This window comes from Formica exsecta, unplaced genomic scaffold (genome assembly GCF_003651465.1).
Source record: "Formica exsecta isolate Colony F162 unplaced genomic scaffold, ASM365146v1 scaffold696, whole genome shotgun sequence".
NCBI lineage: Eukaryota > Metazoa > Arthropoda > Insecta > Hymenoptera > Formicidae > Formica > Formica exsecta.
In genome coordinates, this window is record NW_021853462.1 from 723240 (window position 1) to 749278 (window position 26039).

The 26039-nt window shown below is 36.2% G+C and overlaps 1 protein-coding gene across 2 annotated transcripts in view; it reads right to left on the reverse strand.

Moving 5' to 3' along the window:
- Positions 1 to 26039, reverse strand: part of LOC115243182 (lachesin-like) — a 190834-nt gene that overhangs the window by 110807 nt on the left and 53988 nt on the right. For both annotated transcript variants that reach the window (XM_029819962.1, XM_029819963.1), the window contains exon 2: positions 10817 to 10926. In XM_029819962.1, coding sequence (XP_029675822.1) covers positions 10817 to 10926 — 110 coding nt within the window. The remainder of the gene's footprint in view (positions 1 to 10816; positions 10927 to 26039) is intronic.

Sequence of the window (26039 nt, forward strand, 5' to 3'; positions counted from 1 at the left end):
ATTATAATATATATAAAAGATTATTTTAATGTTTGCTATTCTGAACTTAATTGACGAAATAAAAAAAAAAAAATTTTTTTTGATAGTTTGAGAAAGGAAAAGTCTATATTGTCGTTGCCTAGTATGCTGAAATAATGTGGCGATTGACATTTGAATAAAAGGAGTGAATATCGATTTTAATCTATCGTTTATCATCCAACAGTCCATTAATTCGGATTCCGCTTTTACGATATTTAAAACAGTGTCAATATTGAAAATTACGCCTGATTTGAAATTTAAATTATATAGTACCATTACGGATATGCCAGCAATTATATCGCTGATTTCTTCGCAATTATTAACGATTGTCAATGCAGGGAAAAGAGCTGTAAAATATTTCCTAACTTATAATTTAAATCAATGACTTGCAATCTTAAATATTAATCCTTTGCGCTCCGAATATCAAACTGGTTGGCTTTGGGAGTTTTGTTGCTCTACTCTACTCAATTACTGCCAACTTGATCAGTAATAAGAATAAAATTTGATTTAATTAGAATAATATTACGCATACAAGCAATTGTTGATAAGTAGATTATTTTCATTTAGTTTTGCTCTACTTGTGACAGTTACTTTGCTACACTACCGCACCATTGATTTATTTGTGTTTAATTAATATTTTATTATGTTTTTATTTCATTTTATTTGTGTTTAATTATATTATCATATTAATGCCGTATTATTATTTGTCGTCGTATACATATATCAAACTGTTTTTTTTTTTTTTTTTTTTTTTTTTAAGGTATCTCGGCTTTTTTGTTAGGTATGTTTTGCATTTCTTTTTTTAAATTTTTTCATTGATTTCTAAAATCTGACTAATTATTTTCTATTTCGTTTCTCCACGCGCAGTCGAATGCATGCAAATGAGGATCCGTATGCAAGCGTGGGATCAACGAAAGACGAATCAGCCGCCGGATTGCGCGCGATGTTACAGAGATATTTTTCGGGAAGGATGCCGGCGACATAAAGACGTCGCGGACAAAGGTGGGGTGGCTGGGTGAGAAAGGTGAGAGGTGCGGCGGAAGAACAATTCAGAGATTCGCGGCACTAAAATTTCACGACTACGTCGGTAGCAATTTCAGCTGATCGAGGGGGCGATGCAGCCCGCGCGTCGTGTCCTTGTCTATTTGCGTTCTTAGAGGCGACCGAGGGTGGCGACAGAGCATGAGACCAGAGGCTGGGAAAGGGATGGGGGGGGGAGGGGAGGAGGTTAGCGGCGGAAAGTAGAAGGGAAAGCAGGTTTCGTGAGGCCATCCGGAATCAACGGTCGGGAAAATGAGTGCCATCTCTTCCGGAACACGCACCCGGAGAATCACGGCGCCCGGTGAGAAATTTACGGAAAAGGCCGCACCGTAGAAGGGTGACGAAATTCCATGACTGATGGACGAGATGCGAAAATTTTTCACCGTAGCGGCATAAAGCAATTCTTTTAGCGCAAATGAGGACGCCGTTCGGATCATTATTGCGGTATGCATTTCTATCCTATTCTATCGCGACACCATCGTCGAAAGCACTTTATCCGTTTAAGTCCAAAGTCACCTTACTTGTGCAAATATTTACGCTCAACGAGTTAATAGATAGAAGAACGACGTCTGCGCCATGAATGTTCCAGAAACGATGAGAAGACGATAATATATTCATTCTCTATACTTGTGTACACATGCATTTAAATGAACGTGATTCAATTAATATCGCATAGCATAGTGACTATCATATCGTAATCATTTTCTGGTGCAGCTTTGCCCGGAGTGCTCTGTGTCTCGTTAGTCTCTCCTACCGCCATTATTTTCGGCAAGAACGTAAGCTCCGTTACATTTCACGGGAATGTCGAACCTCATAAAATTCGTAGCGCATCTGGTGCAAAATTCGTCGTGATATATTCGCCGCTGGACGGCATTTAAATCACTATGCGGGTGTAAATTTTATACTGTCCACTGTGTAAGCTTATCGTCGGTTCGCGCAATGACTGTTATTGTTACGACGATGACACGGTTACGTCGACACTTTTACAGCTGCGTGCGCGCAATTTTGGCAACCGCGTGCTATTCTAAGCGCGAAATAAAAGTGCCGTGAAAGCGATGTGTACATCCGCTTCGAAATTACTAACTCACATGGAAAAAGAGATACTTCGGTATTGGCATTTTATTGCTTTATTATATTACTTTATTATATAAAATCAAAACTTCTCAAATTTTTGCAAGACGCTTTTTTTATCATTTTAGTAAGCTTAGTATCATATCTATAATATTTTTAAGAAAAATACGATATTAATTCTGGTGATATATCATCAGAAATGTGTCTATAGGCACATTTCAAATGCTAGAAATAGTCATTTAAATAAGTATCGTGTTTAAATAAAAATATATTATTTAAAAATTTATTTTCCATGAGGACAATAGATAAAATGCATAAAAAATATTCCTTTAAAACGAATAATTAAAATTATTTATTGAAATAATAATTTTAAAAGAATTATCAGAGAGAAATTCGTATTCGAAAAAAATTTGCAGTCTTCAAATTTACATTGATTTATATTTCAAATATTAAAAATATTAAAACAACACATGAGAAAAAAGAGAAGAGAAAGAAAAAAAGAGATTTAATAAAATATGAAAGAAATGGATTTACGAAATATAAATTAAAAAGGAAATAATTAGAGTTTATGTAAATATTTTTTTTTTCTATTTTAAATACACGCATTGGTTTACCCATTTCTATCCATTTTTCTTTTTATATTTTATTAAATCTCTCTCTTCTCTTTTTTATCTTTTTTTCATGTTAGTTGTTTAGATATTTTTAATATATATTTCAAATATAGTCATTCTCTGATTATATGATTATATACCTATATAAATCAAACAATGATGCATCTGATGCTTTGCTTAATTAAAGATTAATTTATTTAAACAAAAGTTGATTTAAATTACAAATGAGAAAAGATAACTTAAATCTTATTATTTATAAAATTTATACTTATTATAAATTTTTATATTGTATTACTTATATCATCATTATAATAGCAAAAACTATCAGTTTTCCGTATATCAATATCATTGCAAATACCATCGACAGGTACCCTCTGACGTGACTGACAAACTGTTGTACAAACCATAAAGAACATGTCACGATATAAAATTATTGAAGAATATAATATTACGGTCGATGAGAGAGGCGTGGCATAAGATTGAAGAATTTTTCGAAATATCTCAACGTCGTTTTTCGGCTCTCAGCGGATAGAAAATATTCTATCGAATAGGACGAACCGGGGGAAGAGGATAGTACGATGGGGATCGGATGATCGGGGCGGGTCGAAACGGTAGCGAGAGAGTCGAAACGTGGGGATAAAAGGTCAGAAGATTAACGCATCGATTAGTTCGAGCACCACGAAACACTCTTTGGCACTTTGGCACCGTTACCATATGTCTGTATGAGTATATGTTTATGTATGTGTGCGCGTGTGTATTTTCACGTCCATCAGTCCGAACTCTTCCTTTTATTATGCCCAACTACCCCCAAAAGAGCCCGGATGAAGCCTCGTTACATCAAACGGGTAACACGCATACATACATAAATACACACACACACACACATATATATATATATATTCTTGCAAAAATCTTTTCCAAAGATAATGCTAATTCCCCATTGTACGTCTTCGGTACGTGTCGATTTCGCATTATTTAATAGCCCCGCAGGAGATGAATTAGAAAGGAGCACTCTGGCAACGTAAATATCTCATTAGTTTCCGCTTTTACATGAACGGAAGGATTAATTAAAAAAAAACGAGGCCAGTAGCAAAAGATTTATGCTGTTGGAAAGGAACCTCATGGAAGAATAAGCTATAAAGATAAGAATGCAGAGAAGTGACTTGTCGTATAAGGCACTCATTTGTTTTTCGTATAAACTGTATTGTATTAAGCATATATTAAAAAATTGATGGACTGCGATATTTTTGCCTTTTCATTTCTGAGAATTTTAACGAGGATAATTATACAGTTTCAAACAGACTGTAAAAATTTCTCATGCGTGATTTATATTGCAGGGAACTTGATTAAATTCGCATATATGAACAAGTTCAGTTATCGACGTAACGATAAAAAATGCAATCCTCCCTTTATGCACATATTTTATTCTACAAAAATAGTACGACCACCATGTGCTTTACAATATTTGTAGGTACGACATGGTATTGGGTCAATGAAAGCCTTGATATATATCTCCCTGTGTTCCATCTATCTACACTGCTCGGACAATCAGTCATTCAATATTGAATAGTGACAGAGAAGAATCATTTAAATAAATCATTTATTCTTCAATTCTATCACCATCAATTCCACATGGCTGTTCAATTCTTGGAGGCAATTCTAGAATTGCAGTGTTTTGAAAAGTCATCCTTATTACGTAATTCGTGCTATGTTTGAAGGAGTATTATCGTGTTAGGAGACCCCATTCTCTCAATAGCAGGCATTATAGGGATGACCACTAAGGTGATTATTCTATCTATGTACTACGAGTAGTCGTATGTATAACGCTCTCGACAATCAACAAATGAAACCTATCACAATAAGCAATTGGGTTCCCATTTATACTAATTGTAATCGATTATGTTGATTAAACATTTTTTACTCATCTTAGCTTAATATGAACATTCTACAAGCCTTCACAAATTTTTAGATTACTTTTTGCAAAAATGTCTTATAACATCAGGGTTTTGATATGTTATATACATACGTATATTTTTGTGTGCGAAATTAAAAGCAAACAAATATAGAATACCGCGTTTTGCAAAAACGTAAATGTACACTTCAAATATCAGTCGATAGGGTTTTGATATGTTATATACATACGTATATTTTTTTGTGTGCAAAATTAAAAGCAAACAAATATAGAATACCGCGTTTTGCAAAAACGTAAATGTACACTTCAAATATCAGTCGAGCATAATAAATAGCATTACATGCGCAAAATGAAAAACGCAGATGAATATACAGAAGCTAAGTATCTGTGCCATGTCGGAAACCGGCAATTTACGTGTTAAAGCGAAAATAAGGGAGAAGAAACGTCGGAGAAGCGGAGGTTTCGCGTCTTGCAGATGCAAATACTTAATTTTTCTCGTTATGCCAGCTATGACTACATTTCCTTTGCGTTTTTGATCTGGGTTGAATTGCATCTTACTGTTTCCGCGGTAATAGTGACTTTTTATCCAGCATTTAGACATCTCTCTTTTCTAAATGTAAATACGTGAATGCACCAGGTCGGAGTGCATTCGCGAGCAATCACGAATCATTATGTTATTTTATAAACACAAATAACGAAACAATTCTCTAATGACAGCGAATTTGAGTACCTTACCTTTCAAAGTAAAAATTTAATTTTTATGGAACAAATTTTAATTGATTAATTAAATAAAGACATTAATCTTTAGATTTGTTACTCTTTTATTTTATATCGTAGTTCTCTCTCTCCCTCTCTCTCTCTCTCTCTCTCTCTCTCTCTTTCTCTCTTATGTCTCATTCCGTTTTACCGATATAACTTTATGGCATATACTTGAATTACAAACAACGATAAATTGTCAATATTTCAATAATATTTTCATATGTCAATAATTTCAATTTGGGACTACTGGCCATTCTATTTTAGGACGTGTCAATCATATTTGGATTTTATGAATTTTATAGGGAATGAGACTGACGCGTTGCCAAATAAAATTTTATTATAGATTCGATTTTTACGAATCTTTTTCAATTGCCGCAAACGATTCATCTCACCTTTTATGCTTTTAAAAATGCATTTACAGAAAGGAACATTCTCGCGTTCGCGGAATCGACGAAATGACTGGAGCGAATGAAGGGCGTTAATTTCTCCTGCGGTCGGAACGATTTCGCGGGTGATGAATGAAGGCACGGGGCGATCCTTTTTTGCAAAGTTTCCTTCGCGCGGTCGCTCATCGAAACTACATAAGCTCTACTTACCCCCGCGGCAATAGTGTTGGCTTTGGTTTGAGGTTTGGTCGCGCCAAGCCGCGTGTTTGCGGTTTTGCTGTCGGCGCTCCGAAGTAGACTCTGCGCACACTGTGTATATCCACATATATCCACAAACACCCGCCGTGTGTGTCCTGACGACAGCAGTCGAGTGCTGCGCAAGAGAGTGAACGGACGGCGATCGATATAACGATAGATGTTCTGCGAGCAGACAGCCTGAGCTTATCGACGAATCGCGTGCCGCACCGCTCCCGTGTGTGATTTGTGGGGATAAAAACGCGCGCGAGATCGTCCGGTGTCAGATTTTTCGACGATGAGAGAGAGAGAGAGAAAAAAAGTTTACGCCGAGCGGAGTTGATAGCTAAGCGGAGAAAAATCAATGATTATTTTGTAAAAAAAAAAGAATCAAAGCCTTCTCGTATGGGACATCGAGCTTTTAAAGGTAGCAAAAGCTCGCACTTTGTCGCAATTCTTCCGATTCTATTTTTCTAGTATATATTTCTATATCCGAATAAAACAATAAAAAGAAGAAAAGATATAAAATATAGAGATAATAAACAGACATAAGGAAATGAAGAATGTGGCGATGCAAAATAATAGACGCGAATAAACAGTTTTTAATTTATAAAAATATTTATTTAGACGCGATAATCAAAAATGAATTATATAATTACTTTAGAGACACAGAGAAGGACACTACAAATTGATGATAACGTTAAAGTTACAGATGAGCGATATATCGACATTTCTCCGACACTCTTAATTCCATTATCCTCGTTATCCCCAAAAGCGCGGTCAAGCATAACACAATCTAACATCTTAATAATACAACCGGGTACAAACTACCTTCCAGTTCATTAACCATTCGTGTCTAAGGGTGAGAGCGAATCGAGGATAACGAACCTCTTGGAGTTTGTCGATGGTGGCGGGTTGCACGCCGAAGATCAATTGAAGAATCGTTCGGGCTAATTAATTGGAGAATAATCTGAGAAGAGCTTAATACAAACGTACTCGTCTACAGTATAACGATGACTCTCATCGAGAGACGCGGAGGCAAGAGAAAGAGAGGATCCTCCTTGCGCGAATACCGTATAAAATGGAGACAAATCAACAACATTAAAAGCGTATACCGATATAGAATAAAAAACTAACTCGCCTTGATTCAAGTTTTGTATTGGAAATAATACGAGTGTGTGTATATAGAGAGCACTTCTGGTAAATATATATTTGAAACAGGGGAAGCCAGAAACACAAAAAAAATGTTATTCATCTCTGTGTTCCATATTTAAGATATGTTCCATATTAAAAGCATTATTGATCTTTTATTTCACGTGTAGACTTGATTTGTAACACGTACAAAGATCTGCATTCTGTCTAATATTTGTAAATATAATATGTATAAATATACTTACGCGACATGTGTATACACACGTGATCTTCGTATACGGCGAATTTCCGACTCGACGCGAAGGACGAAAAAAATTGCCCGTATTCCGAGTAGGAATCGAAATGCATTTTCTTATCGGACATCTCTTCCTCGTTCGATTTCCGCAGAAATATACCGATCGCCGGAGCCAATATCCTTACATTTTACCGGGATTCAGAAGTCGCGATCTGCATCGCGAAATAGTATCGGTAAATGGGGAAGTTCCACGTTAAGATACGAGCCGACTGTACATCGGGCAAGCGACCAAAGAACAATAACGCCGAAGGGAATTTTTACTTCCGGCCGGATGCGCGCCACCATCGGCTACAGTTGCGGTGGATTTACATTTTCGTTGGCTGCGCATCGAATCATGCGTTTCGCCTTTCTTTCTTTTTTTTTCTTTCTTTCTTTCGCGGTGCTCGCGAATTTGGCTGTATTGAAGCGTAAAAATTGCCGGTCGCGTATGTATTTGACTAGTCGACGAAATTCCAAATAAACCGCTGCTCGAAATCCGATGAGATATACATATACGTATGAAAGAAAAAAACAGATGCCTTCTCTCCGTACAGTTATAATATTAAGATAAGCTGCAAATCCGCGTTTCATTCATACGAGAGGACAAGAAGCTTTTGCGATACAAAAATGCAAAATAAATCAATATTATATTTTCGCCAAGCCACAGGCAATCGATATAGCGATCCGATCGTGGATGGTGAATTTGTGTCAATTGCGAGTAAAAATTCTTTTTATTTGGATTTGAATCCAGAAATTCATGCTAAATATCGATATCATGCTAAATCGACATTATTATTCATTCATGATGATTGCGTAAAACATATCGAGGCTTAAATTTAAACAAAATATAATTATTTGTGTAAACTTTATGTAAACCATTGATTTTCAATTTCTCATTATATTTAATTTATTTCAATATAGGTAATTAATTATTGTAGGTGTTAAAGTTATATCTATATGTCTCTATATGTCGTGAGTTATATTTATATAAATTTAGAAAATAACACAAGCGTATAAAAAATTTCCTAAAACAAAATTATAAAATTAAAAGAAAAATCATTACAAAAAAATATATCAATATTAAACAATCTATATAAACCTTAATTCAAACGCGACGGTATTAATAATGACAAGGAGTAAATTAAGATTTCATATAACGTAATTGTGACTAACTTTCTTCTTGTTGTATTGCAGTGAGAACTTTAAGGAGAGCCAAAGGAAATTTCTCGGCAAGATATCGTACCGATATCTACAGCAAAAAAAAAAAAAACTTGGAATTTTAATATCTTGACTTATAGCGATTATTTTTTCTTGGCCGGGGTGTATCTTGATTTCGCGAAAATGGACGATTGATCCTTACGGCCCCGGTAGGCAAAAAGAAGTTAAGAAAATCTCGTTGCAGCTTCAATGGGGATTAAATATCGCGAATTTTTTTTTCGATAATATGCGGAAGGGAGAGCTCATTCGCCGTGCGATCCGGAAGACCAGAAAAATGTAGCAATACGTTTAAACGCGATAAAATTTTTTCGCGCGTAAATGTACCCGTTAACGACATCAAGCGCAACTTCAGAGAGATTGCGAAATAATTCGGATTCCCTGGCAATGAATGCAAAATTATATCAAACGGAGTTCAAAGCGATATAAAATATCCTGCCTTGTTCCCCGTCCCGCGCGCTATCCAGAGATTAAAAAAAAAAAGATATCTTTGCAATTCATATACGCGACTCATTTCAATTTAGATTGGAATTAGAACTTTTATTCATCCCTCTCGAAAAATTTATAAAATTAAATTCCTCTCTCTTTGTTAATATATTATATTCCGCTGCTGTCCTCCCTTTTTACGTTTGTTACGACGCTTACGATCGATTACTCTTGTCATTACATGTCATCACGTGTGCGAAAGTCAAAATGACATGCGGCCGCCGATAATAATCGATTAGCCGTAGCGATTGCTCGCCATTCGATATCCAAACTCAAATGATCGTAGGGTAATAGTGCTGATCCCGGTGAGAAGATACGAGGGGTGCTTTAAGTGCGTGTTTAGCGGTTACGATCCCTTGTGGCCTTTCCACGGGGACATTAAAGGGCACTGAGGGGCAGTATAAGGCTCGTATAAGGTGGAGAAGAGGTAGTGAGAGGGCTAAGCCGTTGCACAGTGTATTCGGACCACGATACAAAATTATTCTACGCAGGCGCCCGACAAAGTATTGTCCGGCTTGATCTTCGGCACGCTTCGAACGGAGAAAATCTTTGCAAAAAATAGTTGGTTTAATTCAACATTCGAAAAGAGATCTAAAAATATGTTTCTAAGATACGCGCTTTTAATTTTAACGCAGAAATAATAAAGTCTCATTTCTTATTTCCTATGAATGATAGGTAACTCGAGCAGTAAGTGACATTTAAAAAAAAAACATCGCTCTAATGAATAGAAAGCTTATTTCTATAATAAAAAAGTGACTTCTCCTGAAAAAGACTTCTCCTTGTAGTTTATCCGCTTAAAGCGATATTATCATGTGCTCGTATTATAACGAGTTTTAATTTATCGTGGCGCTTTTCGAGAAAAAACGATAATCTCAAATAATTTGAACGGAATTAAATTACTCGATTAGTTGTGAAATTTTTAATATTATCCGCAATCTTATAGCGTTATGTACAATTATACGGTTTAACCATTGGTAGTAATTTGACTCGTTGCTTTTAGCAAGAAAATATATTAAATATGACGCGCCATATACATCTACAGTGTCATTAATTTATTCCGTGTACGATAACAGCTGAGTGAGATGAGTGCGCCAGATGAGAAAATTATTCAAGATCCTACGAAGATACGTATTCCTCTTCGCTCCCGATTTTTCTCTAGCGTCCCACGCTTCGAATTTAATGAGATCCTTTATTGATGAATGACATTTATCAAAGTATTTCGGTATCATCCAACCACGTGATTTAACGATGTCACGTGCACATAATTTTCTGCTTAGCCTTCCAGCAAAAATTGAGTTTAGAAGGTTAAGATGAAAGAGGAAAGTGAAAGAGAGGAAATACGTCAATCTTAAAAATTTTAATTAAAAGTCGACTCAACACGAAATATTAATGTTTAATATTTATCCGAAAAGTCTGTAATATGAAGCTCGTTTTAATAAAGATAATTACATTTTTGATCTTCGATATTAATATAAGCTGTTATATAAGTAAATATTATCGATTTATTTTTGCTTAGTTATTCGTAAACTAATCGATCTTCCATTAGTGTATCGCAATTCGTAGATATAATTAAATTGTGGTAAAAGTGACAAATATACATTTCGCGTGTATAAATAAATGGTAAGAAAACAAACTATACATTCTCATATATACATACCTTAAACGATCCGAGATCTTTCACGCTGCACGCTAATTTGACATTTCGTCCCGCCGGTACCGTAATATTTCCTATTTCGTCGACGAATTGAGGATCAGGGATGGTGGAAACTGAAAAAAATAATATAATTAGTATAAAAATATGTATGTACATGTACCGATATACATATAAAATATAATTTCACGGTAATAATATCTCTAAAGTATATCATATTATCATAAAACCGCGATAAAATCGTAATTTCTAGGCTAACGTACATATAATAATTAACTAATAACCTAGTATATACATTTAATTACGTTCATGGACTGATAAGGAATCAAAATCACGTGTAAATTCCCGCGTTAATTACATTCTACATCCGGCATCGCTCCGACAATATTACAATATATTATTTGCACACCATTGTATCGTATTGTCACACATCGTATTTTAATTAAATTTTAATACAGTCGGATCGCGCGCGGGATACTCATATGTGTGCAACAACGGCGCGAGAAAATCTTGCGCCAAATTCGCTTGACGAATATGAGACAGTTTCGGGATCTGTCAGACATTGGCGCCGGAAGATGAAGGGGGGATAGCGGAACTCGACCGACAAAATCCGATACAAAGTTCGACAGCAGAATTTTTTGAAATCACAACGTCAGTGAGTTTGCACGAGTATGCCAGGGGGGAGGGGGAGAGGAAAAGAGAGCGCACCGTACGTGTGCATCCCCCTATCCCTTCCTCCTCCTCGTACTCTCTACCACCGAAAGAAGGATCGATCGATCTAGGGTCGGTGTACGCGTGGCTGCGTGGATGCGCTTTGAGTTATAGAAGCTCACCAGTCGGCGTGACAGCTTAGTTATTGAATACAAAATGCAATTTTTCAAGTCTCTACGTTCCGACCACCGTCGTCGTCTCGGCGGCGGGTGGAGGATAGACGGTCCTTCGCGTGCGCGCATGTGTGTGCGATCGAATGTACGAGAAGATTTCGAGATACTTATGGAGATCGAGCTCTCCCCTTCCATCTGTCCGCCCACGATCGCATTTCTCCACCGCGTAACGTTATTTCATGCGTGAGGCCCGCATTTGCGGCAGTGCCGCGGAAAGTATCGCGGGCAGGACACGATACGAGCTCGCATAATGGGTTGGATGTGTCGCGAAAACGAATTTATACACGCGATACATCGCTCTTTGTTGCTGTCTCTACTTTCTATAGTATCAAATTAGATTGCGGCAGTAACCTCGGTGTGTGTATGTGTGAGGATACGAGCGCGTTGCGGCCGTACATCTTGTCGAAATATTTTACGAAAATTCATTTTATCGTCGTAATCTTTTACGCAAGTTTCTCACAGATTGCGATACAAGCAGCATTAGTTTAAAAAATCTTCACCATCTTCTGAAAGGGGATTTAATTTTTATTAAAATACCTACAGTTTCAAATATTATTGTGGATTTTAAGAGGAAAAGTCGATAGAAGTATACTTCTTGAGTCGTTTTTTTTTCACCATAATGGTGCTATTGTAAACTTCAGATCCGATTTTAGATCCAAATGACGCGTATCTTGTACTCGAATGAAAAATAGAGAGAGAAAAAGAAATCTATTTTATTTACAGGAAGAGAAAAGAGAGAGAGAGAGAGGAGAAGCAAAAACCGAACTTATTAAATTGAATTTGCCATCCTGCAATTACAGTAATATCTACTTTGTCTTTATTGAGTCATTTAACATTTTTCTTTACAAATGTATATCGAACGGAGCAAATTCAGAAGCGTTCACGTATGCGAGTGACGTCACTAACAATCATACGTTATGCACGTGGGATGGTTTTTAAAGGTAAATCGAAGCGACTCTTGCTTGCAAAGTAACCAAAAGGTATACATCACTAGAAAATTCTCTTTGGGCTGCTGCCATCGACTTCACTATTTAGGAGGCCAAAGCAGCCTGGTAGTCGCGTGTGCAGTAACACGCGTGTATGTGGTTGGGCGTTTCCGGTTGTACAGAGAGACTACATTTCGAACTCGCACCCCAAATTTTCTCTATATCGTCCGCAATTGGGTCACATGAAATGGACTGTCCAAACGGGATCCTCAAAATCAAAAATCTTCTTTGTCTTGAAGTTTTCATTCAGGCGTGCTTTTAATATTTACGTATCTGAATCAGTAATTGAGTAATGTGCGCTAGTTTTTGTGAAGTATGACATAATTCAAATAATTATTTATGAATATAAATTATTTAAAAAAAAAATTATTATTATTGATTGCAATTTATTGAAAACAATCATTTAAATAGTTTAATAGTTATCTTAAATAAAAAATTATCCCAAGTTTGATTTCTCTGAAAATAAAAGATACAAATTCAATAATTAAAATTATTATTTAAAATAATGACTTTAAAAGAATTTCAAGAATTTTTATTTTAAATAAGATTTAAAATTTTTAAGCTTCCATTGTATGTATATGTGCCCATTTCAAATATTATTTTCTCTATTATTTTAAATTTTATTTCCAATATCATATAGTAAGAAAAATAAATTTAGAGAAGTGGCAAAACAATTTTAATACGTAGGAAAGGCATTTTAGAAATTCTTTTCGAATTGTTTCCTTGTCCGCATTTGCCAATAGCGTTTCTTTTATTCAAAGTCTTGTCAACTGTCGAACTATTAATTATGCAGAGTAGCTTGACGAGAGATGCTTCCGTTGCACCATAATTGATATGGCATCGGCCGTGAGATGAAGCTGCATCGTGATAATGAGTCCGACGAGTGATGCAGCCGCGAGCTAACCACGTCGCGAAAGGCTATTTCTCGCGCCTCTGAAACGGCAGCGGAAATGGATAAGAGGCTACGATAGAGAAGATCAGCGCAACTTTTGCCATATTATTTGTAGAAACTTTAACCTGGCCATGTAATTGGAACGGACTCTCTCGCTTGACAAGAGAAAGAGAGAAAGAGAGAGAGAGAGACGAACGCGAGTCGAGCGAATAACTTATAGAGCCGCACAAAAGCGTGCTTATACGAGCGTTACATATACACACACGCATACGCGGACGTCGTCGGAGTGGTTTTCATGTGACGCAGAGGTGATTAAAGAGCGGGAGATCTCTTCATTACGCGAGTCGAGTGCCCGCGCGAATTTTAATTAATATCTGCGACAAGTCTCCGGTCACGTGTCGCGCGTTCAGCATTGCTAAGCCACGCACCGATCCTAACATAAGATATTCAATGTGATAATCGCTTTGATTCATTAATTAGTAGTGTGTATAATGTAAGAAAAAATTTCTTTGACGTTTTTATCGTTTCTTATTATCGATGAATAAAATTTATGAAATACTTTTTGCAAACGAGAAATTTGTAGGAAATCAAATTCATAGAAATTTGCGTTTTATTAATATTATAAATTCTTTTATATAATGTATATATAATAAATAAATATGTGCGAAAAATACGATAAAGATTATCTTATAGTAACAGTCTAAATTGTATTCAAGTGAGATATAATATTTGTACGGTACAATATTAACGATAAACAACCGATAATATAGATAATATATCCAAATAAATTTCTGCAACAAAATCTGAATCCACTTTCTTGTAGAAAATGAAAGATAAAGAGATCGGCAACTTTTTTTTTTTTATTAAGCAGAAATAATTTAGCGATGTACTTTATCCTATGCTCATCCTATTATCTTTATCGAAAAAATCAGTTATTAAAAAGGATATAATATGTAATCAAGTATCTACTTCAAAATATTGCACATAAACAATATCCGGTCTTCTTTTTTCTTTCTCGAATTATTAAAATTAGTTTAATAAATTGAAATTAGATAGTAAATTGAAACTATAGCAAACAGAATCAATTTCTCTTAAACGATATATACATTAGTAAAAGTAGAAAAGAACAAGAGAGAGAGAGATCCTGATATTTTTGTATTCATGACATTACGAGAAATTACTGACTGATCAACCTTGTCTCATCAGATCATTTCTGAAAGGAATAATGGAATTCCAGCAGAATTATAACTCTCATCTTACAACATGGGCTAAAAGCCTGCGTTCTTTCAGAATAAAGAAGAGAGAAAAGGAGTTAAAGAAGTTTAAATAAAAAAGAATAATTCGCGTGACTAAACTTTTACACAGAATATGTAAAGCAATTTAATACGTTAAATTTCTCTTATCCGCGATATCTAAATGTAAAACAATATATAAATTCTTAATTATATATAAACTCGTGTCAAGAGAGTAATTCTTACGAAAATCAGCGTCTCACACATTGTGGTAAAGAACAATCCAGATAATATCGAGGAATTCACTTAAGTACAGATAATGCGTCGAGTAAATCTCAAAGACCGTACTTGTCTCGAGGGTGTCTCGTAGTGACTTGTATAAGGAGGGGACCGGTGAAAAGTCTGCCTTATACTACCGCAACAACGCGTGCGATGCTCCGAGCACTGGGGAGCTCGTGAAGAAGAGTGCCAGGAGCAACAGTTTATGTCAATTTTCCGCTTCATGTAGTGGCGCGCACTTTTCGCGAAAAAGCAAGCGAAGGCATAGCTTGCTGAGCATACCGTTGTGGAAATATCGCTGTTATAAACGCGAAAGGCGATACGTAATTTGATACTGGGCGGGACAGGAAGAAAAGGAAAGCCAAAGGGATGATTTTTGCACAATCGTGTTGACGTTGTACGGACAATTTCGCTTCTATTATTCCAATTTTATCTGTTTGCATGTATTTCATAATTACATTCTGTACTATGTGTAAGAGTGTACAGATTATTTCCGTGTCGATTTTGTAAGAAAAAATATTATTTAATTTTTGAGTACCATTGGTAGCTAATGGTATGATGATTTATAGCAATCTTTTATGTGGATTATAAAAAAATATTTTAGCGCTTATGGAAAATGCAAATCTTAAAACGATAAAATTTTTCGAAAGATTATACGTATGTATTAAATTTTTAATACACACACGCACAAATTTAATGAGGAATTGTAATATAAACGTCGGGTTTTATCACGATGCAAAACAGATCGAAAAAAATTATAAAATCGAATATCTTGGAACTCGATCGAACCTATAGATAATAAAAGCGTAATTTAAAGTAAGAAAAGAAACGGCGATTGTTTTATTTGTTGTTTCGATAGTCTCGGAGCTGCATCGTGCTTGAAATCGATGAATTTTAAACGCGTTAAATTTTAATTGAATACAAAAAATTCGTTTTGTTAAAACGATCAGGAACATCGTATGTGGAGACATACAAGATAAGTGCTCCGCAAATGAAATCGCGAGAATCGCGGCCTCTCTGCGCGGAAAGTCAGCGTGCGACATCGGGAATCGAATTGTTTTCGGATTTTCATTAAATCGAGATCACAATCGTCCCCCGATTCCCAGAACACGACGCCGTAAGAAATCGCCGTGAAGAGTTGTACGGTCTGAACGTTCATCAGAAATGCATGGGGTTCCCGCGGCCGATTCCGCAACCTGAAAAAGGACTGTTTCCTTCTTGCGGGAGGACCACTACGTGGGGCTGTAAAGTCCGAACGAAATCCGAGATAAGACGACGGTCGAGCGCGCACACACACGTGCAACCCACACGGGAACATTTTCTCTCGCTTCCATTCTATCTCTCTCTTTACTACGCACATCGACCGTTCGTATACAATTTATACACATATCACCGTCCGCAGACGTTCCCGTTGGAACGGAGTTTATCTTGATTCTACCGGAGTATTTCCTGTCGATGTGCGTTTCACCCGCTGCTTTTCCCTCCTCTTTTTTTTCTCTCTCTCTCTCTCCATTCTCCCCCGTTCCTTTTTCGGCTCGACTCGAGAAAAACCACGCCCGTGGAATGCACTCTCGGCGTGCGAATTGCGCACGTGCGAGACGAAGATTTTCACGGGTAAGATTTTTCAATGCTAATGTCACCTTAACGCCAGCCAGCGACGACTCTGTCAATAATCTGTCGAGTGGCTTTTTTCGCTTAGATAATAGTTTTCTTTATTAAAAATGTTTCTAGATTGCAAAGAATTACTTTCCATACAAAATGACGTTACGGAATGTGTAAATGGCGAACCAATTATTCAAATTTATCTAAAAATATCTTTATATGAAATATAGATAAATATCGAATATCCAAATTCAATTTTAATTGCTAAAAAAAATTGCAAAAATGTTCATACCGCGCGATACTCTTCAATTGAAACAGAAACTTGGAACGGTGGACTTTAACGGTATACACATCGGCGAGGATGCTTCTGACAAATGACAGTAGTCTGTCTATCCCGGGACCAATGAGTCGTCCTTATCAGCCGCCTTACGGGCAACGCAGCCTCTCGATTTTTCCTTTGGAAAAACGAAAAAAGCCGCCGCCGGCACACCTATCTATCGATATCACTTCTTTGCCATGGTGGTAGACTGATGATGGAAAAACAAGAGCGAGGGCGAGATAAACCTTTCTTTCGCGCCGACATCATCAGCTGCAAAGATTAAGTGGCCTTAATAGAGAAATATCCTAGATTAGTGGCGCTAGACGATATGACCGCGCGATCACAATTATCGGATGTGCCGTACCGCGAAAAAAAGAAACTTCTCACTGACGTTACCTCCTATTAATGCGGATTATCTTCCGTTCCCACGATTACATTGATCAATGTAAAAACGTGAGGATAGGACAAATGTTACCCGTTTTTTATCGCGCCGTGTTTTTTCATCACGCCACAAATGCCGCTCGTTTCGTTCCATGTGTGTTTTTCCCATTTCTTTTTGCCTTTTTCTCCGGTTTACAGTGAAAATTATTAGAAAATCGCGAGATAAAGATGAATCAGATTCTTTCTTTCGCTTCCACGGTGTTACAATGCAAAATCGAACACGTATTAAGTGGAGTATCACAATTTATGGACAGACATTCTCTATCTCCTCTCATCAAAACTATCGTAATCTTAACGTACGTAAATTATTGTATAAATGAATCAAATGCTTTTTTCTGGGTTGCGCAACGTAATAAAAAATTTGTTTCATTTTTGGAAAACATTTTTCTCAAAAAAGATAAAAAACCATACTGTAACTCACGACGAAATTAAAAGACAAACGTAGGTAAATTATTGTTTAAATGAATTAAATATTTTTTTAGAGCTGTATACAACGGAGCAAAAAATTCAGACAATTTTTACAAAGCGAGAAAAAAAAACATACAGTTTCACAAAATTAAAAGACAAAGTGTTTCAAAATTTATCGTTATATTAATTGTTTTTTTTTAAATTTTTTCTATTTAAGCAAGATTCCTTTTTAAAAGAGATAATCTCTTTTTTATAATAATTAAGATTTAAATTACTTAACTTACACAGATATTCCCTTTGTATAAATGTTATAAATTGTGATTTAAAAGAGTGGAATATATCTATATAGAAATAGTTTATCAATTAGTTCATCGATCGTTACGTGACTCACTCGAAAACATTCCAAACTGCCTCACGAAAGATTCGTCTCTATCTCTTCGGGAATCACAGAATGTTTCTCCGCATTAAACCGAACTGTTATATTTGAACCGCGTTTCCAGTCTAACTTTCCCCCTCCCCCCTCCTCCTTTTCTTCTTGAACCCCGTTTATTTCCCTCTTTTCCGCCGTTCCTTTTTTTTCTCTTCGAGGTCTCTCAGACTTGCTCTTATTCCCTACCTTATCGGCTCAGATCTCATAAATTTCTCGGAAAACGCGATTAAGCGGCCCCCAGGCTTTCCCCCCACCTCCTTTCGCTCGGATACCATCTACCTCTACTCTTTACTCCGATCCCGAAGCCCCTCCGCGACCCTTCCAATCTAAGTATTCAAATGAGAGAACCAACTTGCACCCCTTGCGTCGTACGCCGTATAGCTTTTTACAATCGCGAGATCCTCCCCCGCATGCTCGTTACATTTCCTCTACGAGGGGAAGGGGGGAGGAGATGCGGCGCGGCGCGGTGCGATGGTCGGTGGACCAGCTCGGAAACTTGCAAACGACGGAAAAGCAGCGGCGCACGTACATATTATTCGCGTGTAAAAACGAGGAAAAACGAGAATCGTTGCGGTATCGCCAGGAATTTTTCTTATAAAGAGTCCGCGCTGAAAAATTCCCACGTTCTTGCGCGCGGAAAAAAATGCGAAAAGTCAGAGAATTTTTTATCTTGAAGTAATGCAAGAGAACGAAAAGAAGTTATAAAGATTGAGTCCAGCCAACGATACGCGCGAGGAAATACCGTTATAATGAAACTTTGTAAAAAAAAAAAGAAGAATCGATGACAAGAGATGTCTCTACATTAATATTTTAATCCGTTTTCCGTAATATTCGTGCAATATTCAGAGATGAGATCTCATGTACCAAAGTTTCTTGCCCTACGATGCGCAGAAATAGTTAAAACGTCCGATTTGGGAAAAAGATACTGGATTTGTTTTGCCAGTGATAGAATCTGTGACTCCGCCATCCTCCGAGAAGTCTGGCAGTCGAATGGAGAAAGACGGAGATCTTATCTAAATGAACTGCCGGCGTCGTAACTTCGTACATACTCCGGTTAAACGGTCGTGGAACGACGTGGAAATGTTCCGTTTTCCCCGAGAAAAGTATAATTGGACCCGGATGTAAAATGAGAAAGTCGGACTGCATCGTTCCCGAAAACGAGATCTGATAATTCCTCGAGATATTAGGATGTACACTTATACGCCATTAGGGAAATACCGGTAGACGAAGGGAATAAACGTACAAACAGTTTCTTAAAACGAGGATACCGAGAGATTAGGTCGTTTGAAGAAATCGTGGACACATTTTGTAAAAGGAGCGCGTATCTCGTACCGGTGCGCTAAACTCACCCCGTTGAAAGCAACGTCGCGCGGTAAAATAATATTCTTTCATACATCAATCTGCAGTAAAGTAAATCCTCTCGAGACCCCCCACGTATCGTGTGACGGATATTCAGCGCTCCCGCGAAGAGAGTGAGGTGAGACGCGCGGAGTGAGAATATCGGATTTACGTACACTATGCAACTCGCCTTTTACCTGCCGTCTTTTACGTCGTAAAGGCTCCCTTTCCGACGTCTCCAAACGCGATTTTCACCTTTTGTTTCGCGTCGCGATGACGGACTTCGCGTCGAAATCTAATGCCTTGCATTGCGGATACATTCGATGTTTTAACGTCCTCCAAAGATTACGTAGTGAAATATTATTCTCCGTTACTAAGTGTTTTACTGTAGTAAAAAAAAAAAAAAGGGTAAAGCCTAGTTTGATACTTGAACTTCTATTTTCTCTTCAAAAGCAGTTCAAGAAATTTAACACGAAATTCAAACGAGGATAGCCATGTTAATAAACATATTAATAAACGTTTGACATTTTATCGGGAGCGCTGATACACACATTTCATATGCATAAAGTATTAAAAATAATTATTTAAATAGTGTTTCGTTTAAATAAAATTATAAATTATTCGTAAATTAATTTTTTTCTGTGAAAATGATGGATAAAAAGATACATTTATATTTATTAGAAATATTTATTTAAAATACAGTCATTCAAAAATTAACTGAAATAATAGTTTTAAAAAAATTATCACACAAAAACTTTTTTTTAAATAATATTTTCATATTTATTATTTCAAGTATTTTACTTCTTGTATTATTATTATTTAATACAAAATAATAATTAGAAAAGTGACGAAACAAGTAAAGACATAATTTAAAAATAATCACATCCTTGATTTAATACTATGCAATTTACAAATATGTATAACTGATTCGACAAATAATTGACAAATATAACTATAATTTAATTATAAACCTGAACAAAAACGAATCAAAGTCATATAAAAAGTAAGAGAAAAATAAATGGAACAAAGTATTCGTGAAAATAGTATTCAAATATTTTCCTGTCTACACACAATGAGAGAAATAATTATTTCAATGGATTACCCTAAAGTTTCTAACGAAAACCACATTAAATATTATTTCTGATTCGTAAAATTAATTGAATATTTCAAATAGAATTTCAATTAATTAAGAATATAAATGAATTATTATTTCACAATAATCCATTATGTAATTCAGTAGTACAATAGAAATAGAGATCATATAAATATTTTCATTTAAACACATCCTATTTTGTCACCTTTTGATCGCGAGTAATTATACTTTCGTAGGTTTATCATGCATTTGAATTTTTCCGTGCTGCCAGAATATACATAATATGCATTTACAAGTTTATACAATCGATTATGTAAACGGATTCGCGTTAAGAATTTATCTCTCCTTAATTATTTGTAGAATCAATTTTCCGATCTCCTACAAATAATACTCATGAAAATTTAACGGAATATAGTATCTATTATATATAGAAAACCGAAACTGTAATAGTAGTTTAATGGACGGTATTGCATCCCATGTAGTATCACATCCAATGGATCATTCGTTGCAGCAGTTAACCGATCTTAATTTCCTGCGCGTCTTTATAGCCGCGAAGGTTATTATTATTCCTTGCAATATATAGACGACGCTCCTCGCGAAATTTTGCACGTTTCCACAAAGAGTCGTTAAAGCGTAATAAGTATTTTCCTTAAATGCGCTTTTTGAATTGCTAAACTAATAACGAAGCATTGGCCAAACAATGATACGTACGCGAGAACAACGCGTTTTCCTCCCATTTCCGCATAAGAAGAAAGATCATCGGCGTAACTGCCTGCTGAGAATTTTACGACTACGTGCACGATCTTTATGGCACGCGTTGATTTATATGGCAGATCCGTAAAAAGGTAGAAATCCACAAAACCGACATGCTACAAAATTTATCAGAACCTCGGATTTTCATACATTATTGACAGTATATCATCGTATACCACTCTTTGAAAAATTGAATGCAATATACATATTTATACGTACTACTTATACACACCCTGAATATAAAAATTTTCCTTATAAAAGTAATAATTAAATAATAATTAAAGATTAGAAAAGAGAATATATATGTATTTATATACATATATAACTGCCTTTACCTTTGTAAGTAAATGGAACAGCAACAATTTTTCATTTTGGTTTTTGTGCTTACAATTAGCATTATCGATATATTTTTTGCTTATATCGACCATTATAAAATAGTCAAATTGTATCGAATAAGGGCGGAACATGTAAAAATCTTCGAAATCGAAAATCGTGCTCGAAAATGGAAAAACGGAAGCAGCGGGGCGAAATCTCTGTATGGAGGGAGATTGAGCCCTCGGCGTGTTTTCTGGTCACATATTTGTAAAGTACCCGGCAGCCAGAGCCGCTCTATTCATTTCTGTCCGTACGACGGACGTCCCGGATCCCGGTTGCATGCCGCTCGCATAAATTCCGACTACGCAGCATATGAAAGAAAAAAGATTTCCGCCTGCGGCACGCATAGTGGATGATGGTAGGATCCTGTTGGTAGAGACAGAAGTATATAGTCGGGAAAGGATATTACGAGAGGTGGGTGAATCCAGGGTGAATCAGTCTTAGGGGTTACAACCGTGGAAACGAATGTTATCTCATTCATTGTTTACTTCAAATATGTTCAAGCCAGGCCAAGATAAACTCCCTGAATAATGACATTCAGAATTTGTGATTAATAGTAACAATTTCTTCAAACGGAAAAAAGAAAATTTAGAATTTTTCTTTTTAGGCTTGAGAAGACACATATTTTATACGTACATGCAAATTTATGTGTATATATATATATATATATATTCTATCTCTTCGCCTAATTGTAACATTTTAGATCTATAGATACATTTACATTTCCATATTCCATTACCTTGTATTAACATTAATGGTATAAAAAATTCTCTATATATCATTGTTTTTCTTTCTGAAATAATATATTTAAAAACTTGTATATATTCAATTCGCGATCATGAATTCTTCTTCTGTTTGCTGCATCCTCTTTCACTAGATCAAATTTAAGTTCTGAGCAACACTTATCCTGGGGAGCGGAGGCGCAACGTGAGGCGAATCCTCATATACAGAAATACGCGAAATACACAGTAGAGAGGAATACTCAGAGTTGAGTCAATTCTACAAGGCACAGAAAAGAAGATTTTCTTATTCTGCTGATATCCTCGCATGTCAGATGCAATGTCGGATCTTTTTAATCTTAAATATCGAGAACACTATCGCTATTTTTCTCTTTCGCGGGATAACGATGATCTGGGATTCGAACACGTTTGTGAAGCTACTTTGACCATGTCAATTTAATTTTCATGAACATTCTGACGCTTTGAAGGCTCGTAATCGACCTGAATCTACGAACGGACTTGCTCTACACGTCTAAAAGCGTGTATGAAAGAACCGATATACATTTCGCCTCGTTCTGTGATGTTTAAGTCATAATAGAAAAATCGATAAATGGATAGAATACTGAATAAAAACTGAAAAGAAAACTTTGAGATTAAATCTATAAAAATTTGAGAAATTAAATACAAATTTAAAACAAATAACAAGACTAACTAGATCATTATATTAAAATCAATAAGCGTCTGTATAAAAGTTAGATATAAGCCCGTATACATGTATGCATAATGCAAATGGATCGACTAAATATGCAATTAGTTGAATCATACGATTGTACGAAATTACACGCGGCAAAAAGTTAAAAATAAAGTGGCCGACGAATAGCGCGTGAACAGAGCAAAATACGAAATAAAACGTTTCCGAGCGAATGGAATGTAGCGCGACAATTTTCAACGATTATTCGAAATTGCATCTAGACGAGTGATACAAATATTCCATGAAAATGACGCGCCGTGTTTTTCCTCTCGTTTTGTTGGCCACTGCCGCCGCCAACGAAGTTTGCGCGACACATTTTTTTCCCCGCTTCTCCTGCGAGAGTTCAGTTTCGTCCATCTATCCCTCCAATATCATTCAATTGCTGAAAATGCCGAACACGTGGCTGACCGCATACATAGTCGATACAAATGCGAGCCAAATTACGAAAATTCGAAAAGCAATACAACACTTCGGACACTGCGATACGCGCTATTATTTCAGTAAAGAGAGCGTATCGGTCGGGATATAGCGTCCATCACTTTCGATGGACAAAGATGGAACGTGTTTAATGATAGCGACCGATCGGTCGAACGATAATCTAATCGTTACCGTGTCGACTATTACATAAAATGACAGTTTCCATGATTAATTGCACGCTATGCAGTGCTACATTCACTTTATGTCACGTAATGGATCGAAACGCACTTTATATCGAAATGTTCCGAAGATTAATGAAAAATTACGTATCTACATCTCTATGCATATTCCCATTTATCTATAATTACGTATTCAGAGGACGGTACACTAAGCGTGCGTTTATAATATGTATTTTTTATTTTTTACGGTAATCAAATGATCAAATTGTTTCGTCTGTGATAAATAAAAAGAAAACGTTATATTATATAGATGTCAAAAGAGTACTCGTAGAGAAAGTTCGCAATCCGTTATCACGTATGTCTCGGTAAATCATACGGATCATTCGAGTAAATCCATTTGACCACTCGTCCCTCGTGAGAAAAACGTTAAGATATTTTTCTGGCGAATGTAAACGTCGATAACAGAACAACTGAAGATTGCACTCTTTGCCGTTTATCCGACGATATTATTCGTGTATTACGGGAAATACATTCGTTTTTAAGAAGACTGATTTTTTTCTTCGTCACGAAATTCGGCCTACGCTCTGCTATGTAGGTCTGCTATCGATATTAAATCTAAAAATATTTAATCTGGTATATCATAAAACGATAAGTTTTATAAAAGGAGGCACTATCTTCAATACAGATTTTATTCAGTAAAATAACATTTTCTTATTTTATGTTCTCATATACCGTTACATGAGAACACACATAAAATCTTTGTCTATACAATTTTTTCATTTAATATTTTTATCAAAAAATATGATAGTATTTCGCGTCAAATCATGCGGACAGCGAAACAGATCGAGTATCAAAACTAACGTTTTAATCGCTGTAACAAATAAAAATTATTATACTCTTTCTTTCTCTCTTTTATAATAATTAAAATTATTAAGATCTCCAAGATCTCTAGATAATTAAGATTATTAAGATATTTAATCATTAAAATCTCCAAAACTACCCACACGTCAGTGTTTCCTTTTTCGAAAAAAAAAAAAAGAAAATTAAACTCACTCACGCATTTTTCCTCTCCTATTTGATTATAAGAAATTACGTATACCTACGTGGACTCTCACGGGCTTTACAAACAACCGTCACGAGTGGCTCGCGAATTCGAGCTGTTTGATTATCCAGAACGAATGACGCGAATATGCGCGCCAGGCACGAAATGAGCGCTCCGGAGAAATAACGGGTGGCCGGGAGGCGCGTTATAGTCGCGCGTGGCGATCGGCTACGGCAATTTGCGACAACTAATCTAAATTCAAATTGCCTCGAACAAAACTAATCTGGTGGTCACACGGAGCGCCCGCACTCGCCGCTCCGCCACTCTTCTATATGTACCACGTGAACCACGTCCCGCGCTCTCTCGCCCTTTCGTGCCCGTCATCCGAAACGTGTGCCCCATCGCACACTGATGGACCGCGAGTGACAATCGACCCGGCCAACTTGGTCAAAATCTGCCCGCGTAGATGCATACGAAACGCTGCTGATTCAGGAACCACCAGATCCAATTGTTTCATACGCGCGTCCGCGCAATCGTATCGTACGCGCGGCATATAAAGAGAAGAACAGATCAGATAATAAACTTAATCGTGAAAGCATAAAAAGAGAATGATCACATTCGCGCAGACTTATAATACTTTTTTTATATTTTCGAAATGGGATTATTTCTCCCCGGGCACTTCTTCTCCATCGTACATTAATTTCAAGTATGTAATTTTTCATTATCGTTTTTACTATATTTCAGACGTATCTAAATATGTTAAATGACGAAATGGATTAACTGTCTTATTCGAATAATGCGCTGGAAATAAATTTCACTCGAAACTCGAACGGAATAAATTAGAATTTCACAATCATATTAACAAAAAAATATGTATATATATAAAAATCATATTAAATATATATAAAAGGAATTAAATTCTATATGCACGCCAACCCTTCATCCGCGATATATAAAGTAAAATTTTCAGCAATTATATCTTTCAGGGGAGAAGTGTAGATTTTGCATCGTTCGCTGAGCAAGATTTTTCCAAGAAGATCGCGCTTAAATCACGACGTGAAAACTCGTGCCGAGCTGGCTGGCGGAACA